The 21,949-nt window shown below is 40.8% G+C and overlaps 1 protein-coding gene across 3 annotated transcripts in view; it reads left to right on the top strand.

Annotated features, from left to right (window-relative positions):
• Positions 1-21,949, top strand: part of ENTPD1 (ectonucleoside triphosphate diphosphohydrolase 1) — a 124,292-nt gene that overhangs the window by 81,705 nt on the left and 20,638 nt on the right. For 2 of the 3 annotated variants that reach the window (XM_068548267.1, XM_068548265.1), the window contains 5 exons: positions 11,112-11,229; positions 13,702-13,852; positions 15,839-15,998; positions 16,678-16,917; positions 18,165-18,431. In XM_068548267.1, the coding sequence (XP_068404368.1) occupies positions 13,764-13,852; positions 15,839-15,998; positions 16,678-16,917; positions 18,165-18,431 (756 nt within the window). In that variant the 5' untranslated portion in view covers positions 11,112-11,229; positions 13,702-13,763. The remainder of the gene's footprint in view (positions 1-11,111; positions 11,230-13,701; positions 13,853-15,838; positions 15,999-16,677; positions 16,918-18,164; positions 18,432-21,949) is intronic. The other variant, XM_068548266.1, reaches the window with a different exon arrangement.

Genomic DNA, 21,949 nt, shown 5'->3' on the forward strand with positions numbered 1-21,949 from the left:
TTAATTGCTGGTTTGTCACTGAACACTGGCAGTTAGCGAGTTGTCAGATATTCCTTTAGCACAAACATTGCACATTCTGGTACACACAGAACCCCACAGGTTTCTCTCAAAGGCACCAAACTGATCCAGTCCCAAACCACGTGCCTTAATTAAAAGCTGCCACTTCTGTGGAATGCTGGCCAGGGACCAGACAGCTTTGATTTCAATCCCAGATCTGCCATTTGCCAGCTCTGAGACTTTGGGCAAGTGTATTCTCTCTACACCTGTTTCCTTATGTGTTACATGGAGATGGTACCTACTTGGAGGATGGTTGTGAGGATTAAATGGAATAATATCATACTAGTGACTCACTTACCAGAGTGCCCAGCACATCAGAAGCCCTCAGTGGAGACCAGCTGTCAACACTGCTTTGGGGGAGATGAGTTCTAGGAAAGGCCCTTAGCTGTTGGTGTGTTATGGTCACTGAGCCGGGTGCTCCCAGGATTTCCAACTGCTGCTAAGCAAAAGTGGCCTGTCCCCAGGCATCTGCTTTAGTCACCGGGAACTGAAGTGCTATTCTTAGATGAGCGCTTGTGATTTTATCTTTTTATGGAGAATTTGGAAGAATTTACCTCAGTTTTCAACCTCAAATACTCTTGGAAAATATATTATTTTTACTCCACTGGATTTTAAAAAAACAACACCTGGAGATGAGTGGTGGTGATGGTTACACAACAATTTGAAAGTACTTAATGCCACACTGTACACTTAAAAATAGTAAAAATGGTCAATTTTATATTCGGTGTATTTTACCACAATTAAAAAAATAAAAACAACAAACAACAACAAAATTGCAGTTTGCATTAAAGGTCTAGAAACTCCAACTGAAGAAAAAAGAAAGGAGGGAAATGGTCTCTGTTTCCAGGCCCTGCCAGCATCACTGTAGCTAATGGAGACCTGATTTGTTTATAGAGTACTAGAGTCACATTCAAAAGGACAAGCTTTGTTTATTCAAAAGGGCTAACTGAGGCAGACTGATGAGGTTGCTGAAGTTGACATTAAAGCTACAGGGACACCAGAGGGCAGACAGCAGAAGCAAGAAGAACTACAGTCCTGCAGCCTGTGGAACAAAAACCACATTCACAGAAAGATAGACAAGATGAAAAGGAAGAGGGCTATGTACCAGATGAAGGAACAAGATAAAACCCCAGAAAAACAACTGAATGAAGTGTAGATAGGTAACCTTCCAGAAAAAGAATTCAGAATAATGATAGTGAAGATGATCCAGGACCTCGGAAAAAGAATGGAGGCAAAGATCGAGAAGATGCAGGAAATGTTTAACAAAGACCTAGAAGAATTACAGAACAAACAAACAGAGATGAACAATACAAGAACTGAAATGAAAACTACACTAGAAGGAATCAATAGCAGAATAACTGAGGCAGAAGAACGGATAAGTGACCTGGAAGACAGAATGGTGGAATTCACTGCTGCGGAACAGAATAAAGAAAAAAGAATGAAAAGAAATGAAGACAGCCTAAGAGACCTCTGGGACAACATTAAACGCAACAACATTCGCATTATAGGGGTCCCAGAAGGAGAAGAGAGAGAGAAAGGACCTGAGAAAATATTTAAAGAGATTATAGTTGAAAATTTCCCTAACATGGGAAAGAAAATAGCCACCCAAGTCCAGGAAGTGCAGCGAGTCCCATACAGGATAAACCTAAGGAGAAACACGCCGAGACACATAGTAATCAAATTGGCAAAAATTAAAGACAAAGAAAAATTATTGAAAGCAGCAAGGGAAAAATGACAACTAACATACAAGGGAACTCCCATAAGGTTAACAGCTGATTTCTCAGCAGAAACTCTACAAGCCAGAAGGGAGTGGCATGATATACTTAAAGTGATGAAAGGGAAGAACCTACAACCAAGATTACTCTACCCGGCAAGGATCTCATTCAGATTCGATGGAGAAATCAAAAGCTTTACAGACTAGCAAAAGCTAAGAGAATTCAGCACCACCAAACCAGCTCTACAACAAATGCTAAAAGACCTTTTCTAAGTGGGAAACACAAGAGAAGAAAAGGACCTACGAAAACAAACCCAAAACAATTAAGAAAATGGTCATAGGAACATACACATCGATAATTACCTTAAACATGAATGGATTAAATGCTCCAACCAAAAGACACAGGCTCGCTGAATGGATACAAAAACAAGACCCATATATATGCTGTCTACAAGAGACCCACTTCAGACCTAGGGACACATACAGACTGAAAGTGAGGGGATGGAAAAAGATATTCCATGCAAATGGAAATCAAAAGAAAGCTGGAGTAGCAATACTCATATCAGACAAAATAGACTTTAAAATAAAGAATGTTACAAGAGACAAGGAAGGACACTACATAATGATCAAGGGATCAATCCAAGAAGAAGATATAACAATTGTAAATATTTATGCACCCAACATAGGAGCACCTCAATACATAAGGCAACTGCTAACAGCTATAAAAGAGGAAATCGACAGTGACACAATAATAGTGGGGGACTTTAACACCTCACTTACACCAATGGACAGATCATCCAAAATGAAAATAAATAAGGAAACAGAAGCTTTAAATGACACAATAGACCAGATAGATTTAATTGATATTTATAGGACATTCCATCCAAAAACAGCAGATTACACCTTCTTCGCAGGTGTGCACGGAACGTTCTCCAGGATACATCACACCTTGGGTCACAAATCAAGCCTCAGTAAATTTAAGAAAATTGAAATCATATCAAGCATCTTTTTTGACCACAATGCTATGAGATTAGAAATCAATTACAGGGAAAAAAATGTAAAAAAACACAAACACACGGAGGCTAAACAATATGTTACTAAATAACCAAGAGATCACTGAAGAAATCAAAGAGGAAATCAAAAAATACCTAGAGACAAATGACAATGAAAACACGATGATCCAAAACCTATGGGATGCAGCAAAAGCAGTTCTAAGAGGGAAGTTTATAGCTATACAAGCCTACCTCAAGAAAGAAGAAAAGTCTCAAATAAACAATCTAACCTTACACCTAAAGGAACTAGAGAAAGAAGAACAAGGAAAGCCCAAAGTTAGCAGAAGGAAAGAAATCATAAAGATCAGAGCAGAAATAAATGAAATAGAAACAAAGAAAACAATAGCGAAGATCAATAAAACTAAAAGCTGGTTCTTTGAGAAGGTAAACAAAATTGGTAAACTATTAGCCAGACTCATCAAGAAAAAGAGGGAGAGGACTCAAATCAATAAAATCAGAAATGAAAATGGAGAAGTTACAACAGACACCGCAGAAATACAAAGCATCCTAAGAGACTACTACAAGCAACTCTATGCCAATAAAATGGACAACCTGGAAGAAATGGACAAATTCTTAGAAAGGTATAACCTTCCAAGACTGAACCAGGAAGAAATAGAAAATATGAACAGACCAATCACAAGTAATGAAATTGAAACTGTGATTAAAAATCTTCCCACAAACAAAAGTCCAGGACCAGATGGCTTCACAGGTGAATTCTATCAAACATTTAGAGAAGAGCTAACACCCATCCTTCTCAAACTCTTCCAAAAAATTGCAGGGGAAGGAACACTCCCAAACTCATTCTATGAGGCCACCATCACCCTGATACCCAGACCAGGCAAAGATACTACAAAAAAAGAAAACTACAGACCAATATCACTGATGAATATAGATGCAAAAATCTTCAACAAAATACTAGCAAACAGAATCCAACAACACATTAAAAGGATCATACACCATGATCAAGTGGGATTTATCCCAGGGATGCAAGGATTCTTCAATATACGCAAATCAATCAATGTGATACACCATATTAACAAATTGAAGAATAAAAACCATATGATCATCTCAATAGATGCAGAAAAAGCTTTTGACAAAATTCAACACCCATTTATGATAAAAACTCTCCAGAAAGTGGGCATAGAGGGAACCTACCTCAACATAATAAAGGCCATATATGACAAACCCACAGCAAACATCATTCTCAATGGTGAAAAACTGAAAGCATTTCCTCTAAGATTAGGAACAAGACAAGGATGTCCACTCTCACCACTATTACTCAACACAGTTTTGGAAGTCCTAGCCATGGCAGTCAGAGAAGAAAAAGAAATAAAAGGAATACAAATTGGAAAAGAAGAAGTAAAATTGTCACTGTTTGCAGATGACATGATACTATACATAGAGAATCCTAAAAATGCCAGCAGAAAACTATTAGAGCTAATCAATGAATTTGGTAAAGTTGCAGGATACAAAATTAATGCACAGAAATCGCTTGCATTCCTATACACTAATGATGAAAAATCTGAAAGAGAAATTAAGGAAACACTCTCTTTTACCACTGCAACAAAAGGAATAAAATACCTAGGAATAAACCTACCTAGGGAGACAAAAGACCAGTATGCAGAAAACTATAAGACACTGATGAAAGAAATTAAAGATGATACCAACAGATGGAGAGATAGACCATGTTTTTGGATTGGAAGAATCAGTATTGTGAAAATGACTATACTACCCATAGCAATCTACAGATTCAGTGCAATCCCTATCAAATTGCCAATGGCATTTTTTACAGAACTAGAACAAAAAGTCTTAAAATTTGTATGGAGACACAAAAGACCCCGAATAGCCAAAGCAATCTTGAGGGAAAAAAACAGAGCTGGAGGAATCAGACTCCCTGACTTCAGACTATACTACAAAGCTTCAGTAATCACAACAGTATGGTACTGGCACAAAAACAGAAATATAGATCAATGGAACAGGATAGAAAGCCCATAAGTAAACCCACACACATATGGTCAACTAATCTCTGACAAAGGAGGCAAGGATATACAATGGAGAAAAGACAGTCTCTTCAATAAGTGGTGCTGGGAAAACTGGACAGCTACATGTAAAAGAATGAAATTAGAACACTTCCTAACACCATACACAAAAATAAACTCAAAATGGATTCGAGACCTAAATGTAAGGCCAGACACTCTAAAACTCTTGGAGGAAAACATAGGAAGAACACTCTTTGACATAAATCACTGCAAGATCTTTTTTGACCCACCTCCTAGAATAATGGAAATAAAAACAAAAATAAACAATTGGGATCTAATGATACTTAAAAACTTTTGCACAGCAAAGGAAACTATCAACAAGACGAAAAGACAACCCTCAGAATGGGAGAAAAGATTTGCAAATGAAGCAACTGACAAAGGATTAACCTCCAAAATATACAAGCAGCCCATGCAGCTCAATATCAAAAAACAAACAACCCAATCAAAAAATGGGCAGAAGACCTAAATAGACATTTTTCCAAAGAAGACATACAGATGGCCAAGAGGCAAGTGGAAAGCTGCTCAATATCACTAATCATTAGAGAAATGCAAATCAAAACTACAATGAGGTATCACCTCACAACGGTCAGAATGGGCATCATCAGAAAATCTACAAACAACAAATGCTGGAGAGGGTGTGGAGAAAAGGGAACCCTCTTGCACTGTTGGTGGGAATGTAAATTGATACAGCCACTATGGAGAACAGTATGGAGGTTCCTGAAAAAACTAAAAATAGAATTACCATATGATCCAGCAATCCCATTACTGGGCATATACCCAGAGAAAACCATAATTCAGAAAGACACACGCACCCCAATGTTCATTGCAGCACTATTTACAATAGCCAGGTCATGGAAGCAACCTAAATGCTCATCGACAGATGAATGGATAAAGAAGATGTGGTACATATATACAATGGAATACTACTCAGCCCTAAAAAGACATGAAATTGGGTCATTTGTTGAGACGTGGATGGATCTAGAGAGTGTCATAGAGAGTGAAGTATGTCAGAAGGAGAAAAACAATTATCGTATATTAACGCATGTATGTGGAACCTAGAAAAATGGTACAGGTGAGCTGGTTTGCAGGGCAGAAGTTGAGACACAGATGTAGAGAACAAACACATGGACACCAAGGGGGAAAGGCCGCCGCGGGGGGCTGGGGATGGTGGTGTGATGAATTGGGCGATTGGGATTGACAATTTAAGAAAGATTCTAAAGGACCAGTATGTCTGAAGAGACCAAAAGAAGTTAATTCACACCGTTGCCCATGTTACTTGGCTTCTGGGGTTTTTGTTGTGGGGAAGGGGTGGACCTCAGCCCCATGGCACTACTTTATATTAGACTGTGTATATTAACATCTTTTAGGACTGGAAGGAGTTTAGGGACTATATTGTTCTAACTCCCCTTATTCATTCATGTGTTTTGAGCAACAGTTGTCTGTTGAATTCCTTCTTTGTACCTAACATATACTAGGATCTACCATTGTGGATGCTGGATATACCATAGTATGCAACACAGACCTGCCCTAATATAGCTTAGGATCTAATAGGGAAGACAGACATTAATCAAATAGCCACGTAAATATGTAATTACACATTGTGGCAAGTGCTGTCTTTAGAGGGAAAATACAGGTTGTCTGAGACATGGATTAGGAGGGTAGACTCAGATCTGAGAAGGTCAGGGAAGGCTGGGATCTCAGGTGAAGGGCTTTCTGGGCAAAGTCTCTGGAACAGAAACCTCGTGGTTAGTGGGGAACTGAGAGTACGCTAGTGTGAGGGTGGGTGTTTTCTGAATGAGGAGAGGGTTGAACATCCCACTTCTGCTGAGTCATGAGTAGAAGTACGTCATCTGCCGTTCCAATTTTCTCTTTCTTTTCACATTGAAGGAGACTTACTCAGAAGCCTGGACCTGTGACATTTGCACAGGTAGAATTATTTCCATCCTAAGACAGGATCTGCCCCACTTCCACATGGCCTCCAATCTCCCTGAGCTCGGGCTCTGTTGCTACCCACATCTCCAGATCTTCACCAAGGCACACTGGTGTCTCATGAGCCAAGCAAGGTCATTTCTGTTGACCCTCTTTCTAGACCACTGCTTCTGTTCACTCAGCATAGCTCATGAAGATCAGTTATGGTTGATAAAATCATGTGTATGATCAAAAACTAGCTTAAGATGAAGTTTATACACAGTATGATTGCAACTATATAAAAATTACCATGCATTAAAAAAGACCAGAAGGAAATAAATAAAAAGAACAGTGATGTCTAGTTGGTGAAATCTTTTTTTTTCTTAATTTTATTTTTTTTATCAGGATATAATTGTTTTACAATGTTGTGTTAGTTTTTACTGTACAGTGGGGTTCCTTGTGCTATACAGCAGGTTCTTATTAGTTATCTATTTTATACATATTAGTGTATATATGTCAATCCCAATCTCCCAATTCATCCCCCCCACTCCTTTCCCTGCTTGGTGTCCATACGTTTGTTCTCTTCGTCTGTGTCTCTATTTCTGCCCTGCAAATCGGTTCATCTGTACCATTTTTTTAGATTCCACGTATATGTGTTAATATATGATATTGGTTTTTCTCTTTCTGACTTACTTCACTCTGTATGACAGGTTCATCCACGTCTCTACCAATGACCCAATTTCGTTCCTTTTTATGGCTGAGCAATATTCCATTGTATATATGTACCACATCTTCCTTATCCATTCGTCTGTTGATGGACATTTAGGTTGCTTCCATGACCTGGCTATTGTAAATAGTGCTGTAAATGAACATTGGGGCTAGTTGGTGAAATCTTAGATGTCTTTTTTTTCCTTTTCCTTTCATTTTCTAGATGTTACTTAACAAAATTATAGTACTCTTAAAAGAGAAAGTCATATTGAAATAATAATATTAAGGGATATCAGATCTCTTCCTCACTACTCAAATCTTTGATTTTTCTTTGATGTGAAGGACATACTTACAGGGGCTTTTAGAAATGTTTTAAATATGAGCTACAGAGAAACATTGGGTACGAGTAATAGCATGACAAGGCACAGCATTTCACAAAGCATTTCTATAGGATGGAATTTTTATTTAAAACAGAATTCTGTTGTCACTGAGTCTGGGGTATGCTGGTTTAAACTAGGTTAAGCGGGTTTCTCCACTGTCAGACTTCTCTGAAGCAGTCACTACCTAGTGGGTTCGTGAGCCCAGGATGGGGAGAGAGCATGCAGCATTCCCCAGACTTCTGGGAAACTTTCTTCACTCAGGTCCTTGCAGGCTTAGTGCTCTCTGGAACATGCTTTGGAAAATGCTTATGTGGGGAAAGAGAGCAAAAGCTGGTGGCTCCTGGGGCTCTAGATGGATCAGGTGAGGTATAACTATCTTTACTACCCATTCAGCAAGTCAAACTGCTCTGGACACAGTTTTCTACTATAAAATAGGAGGATTGGATGAAATGAACTTCTAGCACTAAAATGGGCCAGCTATGAAAAACAAGTGAATAGAGCTGCAATGAACATTTTGGTACATAACCTAAGTGTCCGTCCACAGACGAATGGATAAAGAAGATGTGGCACATATATACAATGGAATATTACTCAGCCATAAAAAGAAACGAAATTGAGTTATTTGTAGGGAGGTGGATGGACCTATAGTCTGCCAAACAGAGCGAAGTAAGTCAGAAAGAGAAAAATACCGTATGCTTACACATATATATGGAATCCAAGAAAAAGAAAAAAAAAAAAAGCTCATGAAGAACCTAGGGGCAAGACAGGAATAAAGACACAGACCTACTAGAGAATGGACTTGAGGATACGGGGAGGGGGAAGGGTAAGCTGTGACAAAGTGAGAGAGTGGCATGGACATATATACACTACCAAACGTAAAATAGATAGCTAGTGGGAAGCAGCCGCATAGCACAGGGAGATCAGCTCGGTGCTTTGTGACCACCTAGAGGGGTGGGATAGGGAGGGTGGGAGGGAGGGAGATGCAAGAGGGAAGAGATATGGGAACATATGTATATGTATAACTGATTCACTTTGTTATAAAGCAGAAACTAACACACCATTGTAAAGCAATTATACTCCAATAAAGATGTTAAAAAAAAACAAAAAAAATACCCAAGTGAATATGCTTGTAGTTTTGTGACAATGAAAGGCAAACTCCCCGAATGTTCAAACTGAGAATTTTCAGACAGTCAAGCTTTAACTTTCCCTAAAGCAGCAAACGATGCCAAATTTTTATTCTGCAATCCATTTGGATGACAAAAAACATTTGTTCCAGTTCAACAGGTTAGCATTCCAGGCTGCTGTATACTTAAGGTGAAATGCCCTCAATTCCTATGTCAATGCTCTACCCGCCCTCCTCAAGCACTTGCCAAATGAAATGTAGTAAAAGTTTTCCTTTCTCAACCACCTCGCTGTGTAAGGCCTTAGAGAAACAGGCTGATAGGAGCAAGGCTGGTTCCTTTGCTCTACTGGAAGAGTATCTTTCATGTCAACATAGTAGACAGAATAGAACATCCTGATTCCAGATAAAGGCTGCTTGCTGCTGCTGCCTCGCTATCTTTTATCATATACTTCTGTGGTTAGAACATCTTCTGACAGGAAGAATTCAGGGACCCGGCTAGGGAACAGCAGGATTTTCTGCCGTGAAACCCCTGAGGCTTTTGCTCCACCCTGAGAGGTTTCCCTCGGGTTCAAAGGCCCCAGACCTCAGTTAGACCCCTGTCTGCTCACAAAGGTCACCACCTAAGCCGGTTCTTGGTTTGATCTCACGGCAAGCCTGGTTGCTGAGGAGTCTGCAGCTTCCTTCCTTGCCGCTCATCTGAGCTGCGATCTGCCACTTGATGATGCTGAAGTCAGCAGCTGTCTTACATCTATCCCCTCATATTGTCTTATCACCTGGGAAGAACCTAAAAACTCCAGGGAGAAAAGAAGACAAGAATTAGAATTCAACTCCCTGGACCAGTGCGGATAGCTAAACGTAGAGCTTGTTCAGGTGTCACGTTTTCTTCCATTTCCCCCCAGGGAGTATCACTGTGCTGCTGTGTGAGCATCCTTGACCTTCCGTAACATCTGCAGTATTCTCTGCCTCCCTCTGCACAGTGGGGCTTCCCTGCGGTAATCAGCATTATGCCCCCATAAAGAAAAGGGCCCGCATGCTTGCTTCGGGCAAAGTGATTAGGTGACGGAGCCTGGATTTGGATCAGAGTCAGACCCAAGACCTTGTGCTCCTTATACAGAGGAGCAGAGGAGCAAGGTCCAGACAATAGTTTTCAGATTGGTGCCCCACTGAAAGGTCTGACTCTGATCGAAAACCAGCCTCCGTCACCTAATCACTTTGTATCTTGACTAAATTACTTAACCTCTTTGTACTTTAGTTTCTCATCTGTATAGCGGGGATGAAAACAGTATGTACCTTATAGTACTGGTCTAGCGGTTACGTCAGATAATTCTTATAAAATGCTCCTCACAGCACTTGCCTGGTGCATGTCATGCCCTCATGAAATGTGATGTGGTGACTTTGTTCTTCTCCCTTTCTCTTCTGACCACCTAGTTCTTTCCCATATTGTCTTTTTACCTTTCCTCCTCCACCTTCTTTCTTACTTTATTCTTCCTTTCATTGCCTTCTATGCTTAAGAGCCAAAAGCATGAAGTTAAAGTACAAATCTTTTAAAATTTATTGAATACAATTTATAGTTATATTTGTAATTAAAAACAAGCACACTTAGTATTTTCCATGTCTCTTTTCCAGAGTACAGGCCACATACCAGGCCAATTAAATCACAAATCTGGGGGTCAGACACCATCATTAGTAGCCTTGGAAGCTCTTCAGATAATTCTAATATGATTCCAATGTGCATACAGGTTTGGGAACTGCTAGATTAATGGCTTTCTACTCCCTCTATATTGTCTCCGCTACTTCAGTATATGGTTCTGAATCTTGGCTGCAATTTAGAATCACCTGAGAAGCTTCTAATAATATGGGTGCTTGGGCCCTACCTTGGATAAGGCCTGGATATTTCTAATGTGCAACCAGCACTGAGAGCCATAGTTCTAGAGGGATTGGTGTCCTGGTAGATCTTATGATCAGCACAACTCCAGGCACTCACTCCACCCCAACCTACCCCCACTATGAATTAAAATACTTTCTCGTCTGTGTTTTTGAAAACCCATGTCTTTGTCTCCTTCTGTTGCAAGCTGAATATGGAGAAGAATGATGTAATGCTGATAAGTTCTTGGTTTGTTTTGCCCTCAGTTTGGGATTGTGCTGGATGCGGGCTCTTCTCACACAAATTTGTACATCTATAAGTGGCCAGCAGAAAAGGAGAATGACACAGGGGTGGTGACTCAGATAGAAGAGTGCAAAGTAAAAGGTAAGATGAAGAAAAAGGGACCGGGAGACAGTGGGCATGAGAGCATGAGAGGCATATGGGGAGTGAAACAAACACAGGAGAAAAAGGGAAGTCAAGTGAGAACGCAGCGGAGCTGCTATTGTTGCTATTTTATAAATAATTGCTATTTTATTATCATTATGAAAACGGTACTGAAATCAGTCCTTAATGATGAAGCCCTTGAAAAATAAACTTTCAAATAATTGGGTAATAGTAACTCCCATCAACAGAACAATTCTATGTGCCATGCCCTTAGTACTGAAAATGTGTTATTTCATCCTCACAATCTCCCTTTAAGGAATGTATTATTATTCCCACTTTTTAAAAAATGAGGGCATTGAGGTTGAAAGAAGTTATGGCACTTGTTTAAGGTTACTTGAGCTAGTAAGTGATGGAACTGGGGCTCGAACTGAAATCTGCCCAAATTTAACTAAACCCTTATCGGTCATATCATTAGCAAATATTTTCTCCTATTCAGTAGGTTGTCTTTTCGTTTTGTCAGTGGTTTCCTTTGCTGTGCAAAGATCTGCCCAACTTTAAACCCATGTGTTAGCCAGTGGTTCTCAAATTTGAACCTGCATCAGAACCACCTGGAGGGTGTGTTAAAGCACAGGTGCTCCCTCCCGCCCCCGAGTTTCTGGTTCAGTAGGTCTGGGATGAGGTCTGAGAATTTGCACTTCTAACAAGCGCGCAGGTGATGTTGAGGCTGGTGGATCCAGAGGATTGCTGCTCTTAATCTTTGTCCTCTAATCTATGGCTTGGAAGGAATTTTCAAAAGCCTTTAGCTTCTGTATAGGCAGGCAAATCATAGACCCTTAAGGTGAGAAAAGGACCTTGTGGATCAGTGAAGTCTTGTTTTATAGAAAAGGAAGCAGAAACCTGAAAGACTAGTGACTGGCAAGGAGGAACAGAACCAGGACAAGAATCTAGGCCTCCGAGTTGCACTGCAGGCTTCCTGCTGCTCTGAGTCACTGCACTGCATATTGAGTCTTTTCCTAGTTAGTTTTCTTTTAAGGTTGCAAGACAAGTTAGAGTTGTGGCCAACAGCTCTTCCCACTCCCTCACACCCAACACTCCCGCCCGCACCGAATGTTACCACACTGCACCGTCACCTTTCTGACCTTTATCTCTCTTGGCCTTTTGAGCCAGGGACCCACTGTTTAGTTTTGGTCAGGCAGGTAACCTAGGCCCCAGAAGATAATTGACTTTTAGTTTGGTGGCCTGTGGGGTCCACTAATTTTCATAGTTTATCAAGAAAGCTGTAGATAGGATACGTTTCCAAGAGAGCAAGTCATTCTACCCAGTAGCCTGATGTCCTCAGAACTTGGCGCCATCAGTTTCTGAGGTAGTACTTCAAATATTTCTTAAAACCCAAATCCCTCATCTTATTGACTTCTATTTAATAATTCACTGCCTTCCATTCCTTCTTCCATGTGTTGTTGTTGTGTTAGCCTAGCAGCTGTCTCCTGAGACACATATCCCCATGCGTGTTTGGCCTAATAAATGCAGTAATTTTCCCTTCTCAAAAGAGAGAGTTCTCTAATCAAATATTTAAATAGAAAGGTGAGTTGAAAGCTACCAGTTATTGAAGGCCAAACTTTTTGAGTCAAAACACTTAGCTGATAACTTGGAGCTGATTTTCTCATTACAGTTAAGTAAACAGGCTATTTAAAATTTGGTGAATGAGATATGGATCAGATATCTGGTTACTTATTGTTAAAGCAAATCCTCACTATAAAGCACTGAAAATGTAGATGTTTAGCTTAAAGCGAGCCAAAATTGTTAACTGTTAAATAACTTCAAAAAGCGTAAAGCATCTTGGCTCTAATCCTCTCCACAGCAGCAGTTAAAACGGCTCTAAAACTGGACAGTTTTACTAGGCAGACAGGGTATCAGAGTGGAAAAACTGCTGAGGAGACACGGGTTCTATGCCTGTTTCTTCTAACAAAGGAAGAAACATTGCTTCAGAAATTTTAGGGTTAGTTAGTAGCTGTTCCTGTCTTTTCAGTAAAAGCCCATGTGCCTGGTACATATTTTAATTTTTGTTCTGACTTATCTTTTGCCTTTCCCATCTTCTAGGAATTAGTGTTGTTAATTACAACTTTGTGGAAGAAACGTCATAAAGCAGCTATATAGAGTAGTTATCTATAAGATCCCCATTTAAATCTGAGAGAGCCTGGTTTTAGGAAAGTTATGCATGCAATTGAATGTGAAAATTGCGCCATCCAGTGGCAAGATTATTGAACAGCAGACAGACCCGGCTTGAGGTCTGAAATTAAATCCTACAGAGGCTAGATTCAGTGTTACCCTCTAAGTACAAAAACTTAACAGATATCACAAAAAGAAATTGTCTCCTTGCATTTTCTCAAAAAACATCAGTATTTTCTCTAATAATGTGAAGATATGTCCTTAATTTTAAAAACAATTTTCATCTGCTTCTACATTTTTCTCTAGGTCCTGGAATCTCAGAATTTGCTCAAAAATTAAGTGAAATAGACATTTATCTGACTGCATGCATGGAAAGAGCCAGGAAAGTGATTCCAACATCCCAGCACACAGAGACACCTGTTTACTTGGGAGCCACGGCAGGCATGCGGTTGCTCAGGTATAGCAGCCTGTAGGGACCGAGAGCAGCAGGGAGATAGGTTTGGCAGTTGCTAGAGCCTCTGAGTTACGGGCGAATGCCACACTTCTCTAACACCCCAATTCTAGACATGCTAAACGTCCACCCCTAAGAAAGAAAATCTCCGTAAGTGGGTAAAGTTCCCAAACTCTTAGTTTGCATAATGATGGGAGTTTAAGTATGTAAAAAAAAAAAAAAAGGCCTCTTGCTCATCTCCCCACAGGGAATTCAAGAGAGTGATGGCACAAAGAGAGGAAGATTGAGCCTTTATACTCTGGGATTTGGGGCTACAGATTTAGCAATTCCACATCTGGGAGGAGGAAGGCCAGAGGAGACTCGCAGACGTCCCGAGACACAAGTCATCACAATTAGCACATCTTTACTGGTCACCATTTAGTATCTGTGGGCATTATTTGTTCATTTGTTTGTTCATTCATTCATTCAGTTTGTATTGACTGCCTGCTCTGTCCCAGGACATGGAAGTAGGTGACTCATCTTCAAGATGTCAGAGTTTTGACACAGGGCGACAAATTCTTTGATAGAGGAGTGCTCAGAGCTGCTATGGGAGCATACTTGTCCCTGCCAAGAATGGGAGGAGGTCAAGAAGACTCACCAGAGGAGGGGATACATGAGCCAAATCATGAGGACTTGTGGGGGGAGGGGGAAGGGCATTACAGGCAGAGCAGAATCATGCGTTCCATAACCTATGTTTATTTGGCACCTGTTATGTCAGGCATAAGTCCCTGCTTTCCTGGATCTTGTGTTCTAATAGATGCGCAAAGGAGGGGATTATGTGAGAGACCAGGGCATGTTCAGAGGGACTCTAGATAGTTCTGCATAGATGGAACGTAGGGTATGTAGAGTTAATACTAATAATGACAATGGTAATGGTAGCAGCTTGTATTTGTTGGGCCCTTACTATGTTCTTAGCACTGTGCTTTAATTTAAATCACTGTAACTCTATGAAGTAACAGGTATTATTAACTATTATTAACCAGATTAAGGAAGCTGTGGTGTACAGATGTTAAGTAACTCACCAAAGGTCACACACCTGGCAAGTGGTAGAGCCAGGATTCTGAGTGGGATCCTGAGAAGGCAAGATTCGGATCACAAAGTGCCTTGTGGGCCATGCTAGGGGAGTTTGGAGTTTATCTGGGAAACAATGGGAAGCCATTAAAGGATGTTACACAACTGGGTGCCACTGGTAGAGAGGTGGATTGGAGGAGAGGAAAACTAGGGATAAGGAGGCCAGTTGGTAGGGTAAGGAAGCCATTCAAATGAGAGATTACTGGGGTCTAATGCCAGTTGGAAGGCAGCATTTTCTGACCCAGAGACTCTCAGTATTATATTGCCTAGATCTTGGAAGCAATTGTATTCCATCTTCATTGTGACAACCCTGGAAGATTTCTTCTCTAGATCTCAAGGTCTCAGACCCAAAAACCAAGGCAGAATATGAGAAAGATTTTTTACCCCACTGTGGCACCAACTGAGGTTAGGTATCTGTCCCAGGACGTTTTCCACTTGGTGTCTACTAGAGCCCTAATTAAAAAACTTCAAGCAGAGCCTTGAAGGCTACATAAGCAGCTTGAAGCCACCGGCAATGGCTAATGTAGCACACATCAGCTCTAGGCTTGGTGATCAAACAACATCCAGCTACCACCACCACAGCAATTAAAATTACTCTGATAATTTCTTGGAGCCAGGGAACAACAATCAAAATGGTAATTTAAGAGGACCAACCTACGTAGGGATTGGAAGGATCTGGATTTGGAGAAGAGGGGCCGAAAGAGTAGTTATGCTTCTCCCCAAAGGAGGGCTCCTCAGACAACCATGTGTTGGGATCTCCATCCTTCTATTTATTGCAGTGAGTTTATGGTTCACTTCCTAGGAGAACTGGCTGGAAGCTCTGGCTGCAGTGGGTAGTCATAGTTATTCAAACAAAACCAGTAACCTCAGCTCTTTGTGCAGGATGGAAAATGAACGGTTGGCAGACAAGATCCTGGCTGCGGTGGCACACAGCATCAGCAGCTACCCCTTTGACTTCCAGGGTGCCAGAATCATCACTGGCCAAGAGGAAGGTGCCTATGGCTGGATTACTATCAACTATCTGCTGGGCAGATTCACTCAGGTGATTGTCTCACAGCATCCATGGAGGTGGCTCCCTGTGGGTCAATGCCATTGATATCTCAGGCAGTACTTGGATCACTAGACAGAATGAATGATGGATAAATGAACAAATTAATTTACCCTCACATTTGCAGGGGTCACCAGAGGTATAATTCTCTTACAAGAACTCTCACTGTTGGAGAATAAGGAAGCCATATACAGAGATACAGAAAAAAATTTTTTAAGGTCTATCATTAAAAATAAAGATAGCTAATATTTCCCTAGTGCCATGTGTCTTGTGCTATGCAAAGCACTTTTCATGTACTGTTTGATTTAATCTTCAGAATAACCATATGAGGTGTTCTCTCATTTTAGAGCCTCAAATCGAGGCCTAGAGGAGGCAATTATTCTGCCCAAGGTCACATGGCTAATAAGCCAATGAGTAGGGATTAGAACTTGAGTCTTTCTGGCCCCAGATCTCGTGTTTGTAAACTGCTCCTATGTTGCTGCAGTCTGAGCTATGTCTTTGAAGCCCCTGTTTTCTTGCTGTTGATCTGACGCAGACTCAGGAACCTCTGGTGAGCTTTGTTTCACCCTTATCCTCCTGCTCCTTTGCCTTAGGAAGTCCCTGAGTCCAAGAAATAGCATGAGAAGGGGGATGTCCAGATCCTTCTACCACTGGTGACTGTACTGTCTTTCAGAAATTGAGTTGGTTTAACCTGAAACCAAGTGAAGGCGATACTCAGGAAACCTATGGAGCTTTAGACCTTGGGGGAGCCTCTACACAAATCACTTTTGTGCCCCGAAACGAAACGACTGAGTCTTCTAACACCACTCTGCACTTTCGTCTCTATGGCAAGAACTACGGTGTATACACACACAGCTTCTTGTGCTATGGGAAGGATCAAGCCCTCTTGCAGAAACTGTCCAAGGATCTTCAGGCGAGTGTAACTGAATCCAGACCACCCTCCCCACAACTGGGCCACCAGCCGCCACGTCCTTGTTTTCTCTTTCTATTTCAGTAACTGGTCTGAAGTTGGTTACTGTACTTTCCAAACCTTTTCAGGCAGGATATCTAACTACACCTGGTCAACCCCTGTGAATTGTCCCATCCAGACACCACCTCCTATGTTTGTTTACTGCACTGTCTCCAAGGACATGACTCAAATCCTTTCTTTGGAAATAATTTCTCACCCCTGTGGGGCTGACAATGAAAAGTACATGCTACAGTAGTGTGTGTATTGTGTGTGTGCGTGTGTGTGCGCACAGTTTTTAAGCTCTTTCCCAATTTTCAATCTCCATTTCCTACGAACTGCAGAAAACAAGGCTGTTAGAAACAACCTGGAGAGGAGGAGAAAAAAAACTTCAGGGAAAATGCAGAGTTTATTGATCAACACTTCAAATCTTGTCCCCAGACACTTTTTGCGTTTTGAAGGAGGGAAAAGTTAAACGTACTCAAACTCATGCAAGTACCAGCACATCCTGACAAACACAGAACAAGGATGTCAAATCCAGCTGTTCCCTGTCTCTACTGAAGGGACAACCAGTTCTCTGTTTTCCTCCAAAGCTCGCTCTCTGGTTCTCAGAAACACTGTCAATAAGATGACTGCCATGGGAGGAGGGGCTGCTGAGAGACGCCTAGTGAGCCCTAAGGTTCCACTAAGCCTCTCATCCACAGCAGCCCCTTTACTTCTCTTGAACATACTGGGTTGTGGGTTGAAAATCATTTTGATACTCCTGCCTTAAATGATCTAAGGCACTTCCAGCTCTTGGAGCTTTTGCTTTTTGGCTTGGAGGTAGGTACAGGGATATAGGCAGACCCCCAGAGAACTACCCTAGGCTCGGAATTTTGAGAGCCTTGAGAGTTTTCCTTGTGAATCTGCTTCTGACCTACGCAACTAGTACTAAGCGCTAGGGGCCATTCCAAGCTAATGGAATTTCTGGGCCCAGCTTCAACTCTATTAGCTTTCTATGAAGAGCAAAAGTTCATTTACATCTGATACCACTTCTGGTGCCTGTTACACAAATATGACTGTTACCCAAGGGTAAAAAGGCAGAGCAGGGGCATATTGATGCCAGTGCTGAGTGCCTGGCTATTTTTCAATTGCTGCACATTATTGAAGTCAGACTGGTGCTTTTGTACTCAAAGCATTTGCACATGATGCCTTCAAGTGATTTTTCTATTCAGGGTACAAATGGAACCATCCGTGACCCATGCTTTCACTCTGGATACCGGAGGAAAATGAACATGAGTGACCTTTATGACGCTCCCTGCACCAGGAGATTTGAGGCGACTTTTCCATTTCTTCCATTCCCTGAATTTGAAATCCGTGGCACTGGAAACTATCGACAGTGCCGGCGAAGCATCCTTCAACTCTTTAACACCAGTTACTGCCCTTACTCCAGCTGTTCCTTCAATGGGATTTTCTTGCCATCCCCCCAAGGGAATTTCGGGGTAAGTTTGTGACATGATGATATATTTGCTACAATGGTTTTTGGTTGCAAATTACAGAACATGTGCCTACAAAGGGTTTAAAGAATAGGATTTATTTTTCTCTCACATGGTAATAAGCCTTGAGGTAGATAATTCAGGGTTAGTTCTTTAGCTTAATTATGTCAGGCCTTGGGTTCAGCTTTTCAGTTATTTTCTTGGCCTTATTGTGGTGCTAAGATGGCAGCTATTGCTCTAAGCATTATGTCTTCACAGGCAAAGCCAGCATAGGAAAGAAGGAAGTTTATCTCACATACATCTCTCTCCAACTTTGCAGAAGTGCCAACAAACATCTTTTCAGACGCCATTGGCCAGAACTTGGTAAAATGCACACCTCTGAACCAATCCATGATAAAGGGGAATGGGTTACCATGTTGGTTTAGACTAATCATTGTTCATTCCCTGAAACTGGGGAGTCTTCCTGAGCAAACTGCTTTCCTTTACTAGGTATAATCAGGAATCTGTAATCCAGGAGATGGGGGCTGGCTGTTGGGTAGGCACCCATTAGGATCTGCCACAGGTGGCTTCTCAGATGTCAGAAGAAGGAGAAGCAGCAGTTAGATGTCTTGGGTAAGGATTTTCCTCTATAAAGACACTTAGGAAGTAGAAACTCAGGGAGTCCCAAGGAAACAAGAAGATAGCATCATTTTCATTACATTTTGAAGCGTTGGGGGACCATTTGAATCCTGACTCCAAATCCCTTCTTTTCTTGATTTTCCAGAATAAGATAAAATATTTGAGCAGAAATAGAAGAGGTGCCCCTTGATCTAGTCATTATTCAAATGTCATATTTCAGTCTTGGAGACCAAGAATGATAGTAATCATAGTTTATTAGTATACTGCTAAGTTAGCTACCATCAATTCAGTTCCAATTATTGACTAATAGATCCATTATCTCACTTAATCACTTTAAGATATAATTCAAAGAAACAATGAGCTTTTGTCTACCTTCACATTCTTTCTCCCTTTTTCAGAAAAGTAGATCAACATGTAAGGAAGGAGATTCTACTCCCCTCTCAAACCCCAGCAGAAGAGTTTCTCCCAAGGTCTCCTGGCCTAACCCAATGTCACAGAAAGAACTTCCTGGAGAGAGCACAGGCCCTGTAGTAATCATATCTGGCTTAAATTCTGGCTTTGCCATTTGTGAACTATATGCAGCTCTTCATTCCCTTTGTCTCTGGAAAACAGCAGTGGGTAGAATCAAGGATCCTGGCTTACCTTAACCATGGCCCAGACTGCAGTTTCCCTGCCCCTTCAGTTTCCTGAGGGAAATACATGACTGTACAATGATGGCAGAGTAATACTTGGTCATTTGTTGGCTCCAAACCCAAATTCAGAACAAACTAGACTCTCACCTGGATGCCCTATAGCTGAACTGGCACTGGCTGCCCATCTTGGACTTTTTTGAGCCAAATCCCTTGCCTTGGATCTAGCTGCTGGAAGAGAAAGGAGGGTGCCACAGAAGGGAGGAAGGTGACCAGGGATGCTGGGAACAGCCAAGGGCCCTTTCCATTCCAGACATTGCTAGGAAGTATTGCAGTACATCTGAAGGAAAAGGAATATATTATTTTGTGTTGACTTTTTAACTTTTTTGAAACCTTTGCCTCCTGGGAGAACATGGCCCAATTCTCGCCTTCAAGCTTGACAAACGCTTCTGACTTGGCAGGGTTGGGGGTGGAATTTCTTGCCTTTGAATGTGATTTCCCCAATCAAGGTAGGGACACAGAGTTTGAAAAGCATGGAGGAGCCTTGAGTTCCTCCTGGTAGCTTTTCTGTTTGGTCACTTAGTCCCTCAGAGAAAGACTTGTACACTGAAAACCACAAAACACTGATGAAGGAAATTAAAGAAGACACAATGGAAAGACATCCTCTGTTCATGTAAGACTTAACATTGTTAAAATGCCCATACTATTATACCAAAAGTGATCTACACATTCAACGCAATCCCCATCAAAATCCCAGTGGTGTTTTTTACCGAAATAAAAGAAAAAATTATAAAATTCATTTGCAATTATAAAAGACCCTAAATAGCCAAAACAGTCTTGAGAAAGAACAACAAAGCTAGAGGTGTCACACTTGCTGATTTTAAAATATATTACATTACATTACATTTAATTAAAATTAATATAATTAAAACAGTATGGTACTGGCATAAAGACAGACATATAGACCAATGGAACAGAATAGAGTCCAGAAAAAAATCCACACATAACATGATCAACTGATCTTTGACAAGGATGCCAAGAATACACAATGGGGAAAGGACAGTCTCTTCAATAAATGATATTGGGTAAACTGTGTATATCCACATGCAAAAGAATGAAATATATGATTAGACCATCCACAAAAATCAACTCAAAATGGATTGAAGACTTGAACGCAAGACCTGAAACTATAAAATTCCAAGAAAACATAGGTGAAAAGCTTCATGACATTGGTCTTAGCAATGACTTCACAGATATGACAGCAAAAGCCCAGGCACCAAAAGCAAAAATAGGCAACCGGGACTACATCAGACTAAAAAGTTTTTGCACAACAAAGGAAACAATCAGCAGAGTGAAAAGGCAACCTACAAAATGGAAGAAAATATTTGCAAACTGTGTATCAGATAAGAGGTTGATTTCCAAAATACATAAGGAACTCCAACAACTCAATAGCAAGAAAAACAATAACCCAGTTAAAAAATGGTATAGAGAGTTGAATAGACACTTCTCCAAAGACAACATACAAATGGCTAACAGGTATATTAAAAGTGCTCAACATCACTAATAATCTGGGTAATGAAAATCAAAACCACAATGAGGTATCACCTCATACCTGTTAGGATGGCTATTATCAAAAAAGCCAAAGACAAGTGTGGTGAGGATGTGGAGAAAATGGAACCCTTGTATAGTGTGGGTGCAGCCAGTATGTAAAACAGTATGGAGGTTCCTCAAAAAATTAAAAATATATTTATCATATGATCGAGCCGAGCAATCCTACTTTTGGGTGTTTATCCAAAAGAATTGAAATCAGGATCTGGAAGTGATATTAGCACACTAATGTCCGTTATAGCACTATTCTCAGTGGCCAAGGTGTGGAAACAACCTAAAGGTCTATTGATGGATGTTGACAGATGAATGGATTTTTAAATTTTTTTTTGAATTTTATTTTATTTTTTTATACAGCAGGTTCTTATTAGTTATCTACTTTATACAGATTAGTTGTATATAGGTCAATCCCAATCTCCCAATTCATCCCACCACCACCCCCACACCCCCCAACCCTGCTTTCCCCCATTGGTGTCCATACGTTTGTTTTCTACATCTGTGTCTCTATTTCTGCCTTGCAAACCAGTTCATCTGTACCATTTTTCTAGATTCCACATGTATGCGTTAATATACAATATTTGTTTTTCTCTTTCTGACTTACTTCACTCTGTGTGACAGTCTCTAGGTCCATCCACATCTCTACAAATGACCCAATTTCATTCCTTTTTATGG

This window comes from Eschrichtius robustus, chromosome 7, assembly GCF_028021215.1.
Source record: "Eschrichtius robustus isolate mEscRob2 chromosome 7, mEscRob2.pri, whole genome shotgun sequence".
Classification (NCBI taxonomy): Eukaryota; Metazoa; Chordata; class Mammalia; order Artiodactyla; family Eschrichtiidae; genus Eschrichtius; species Eschrichtius robustus.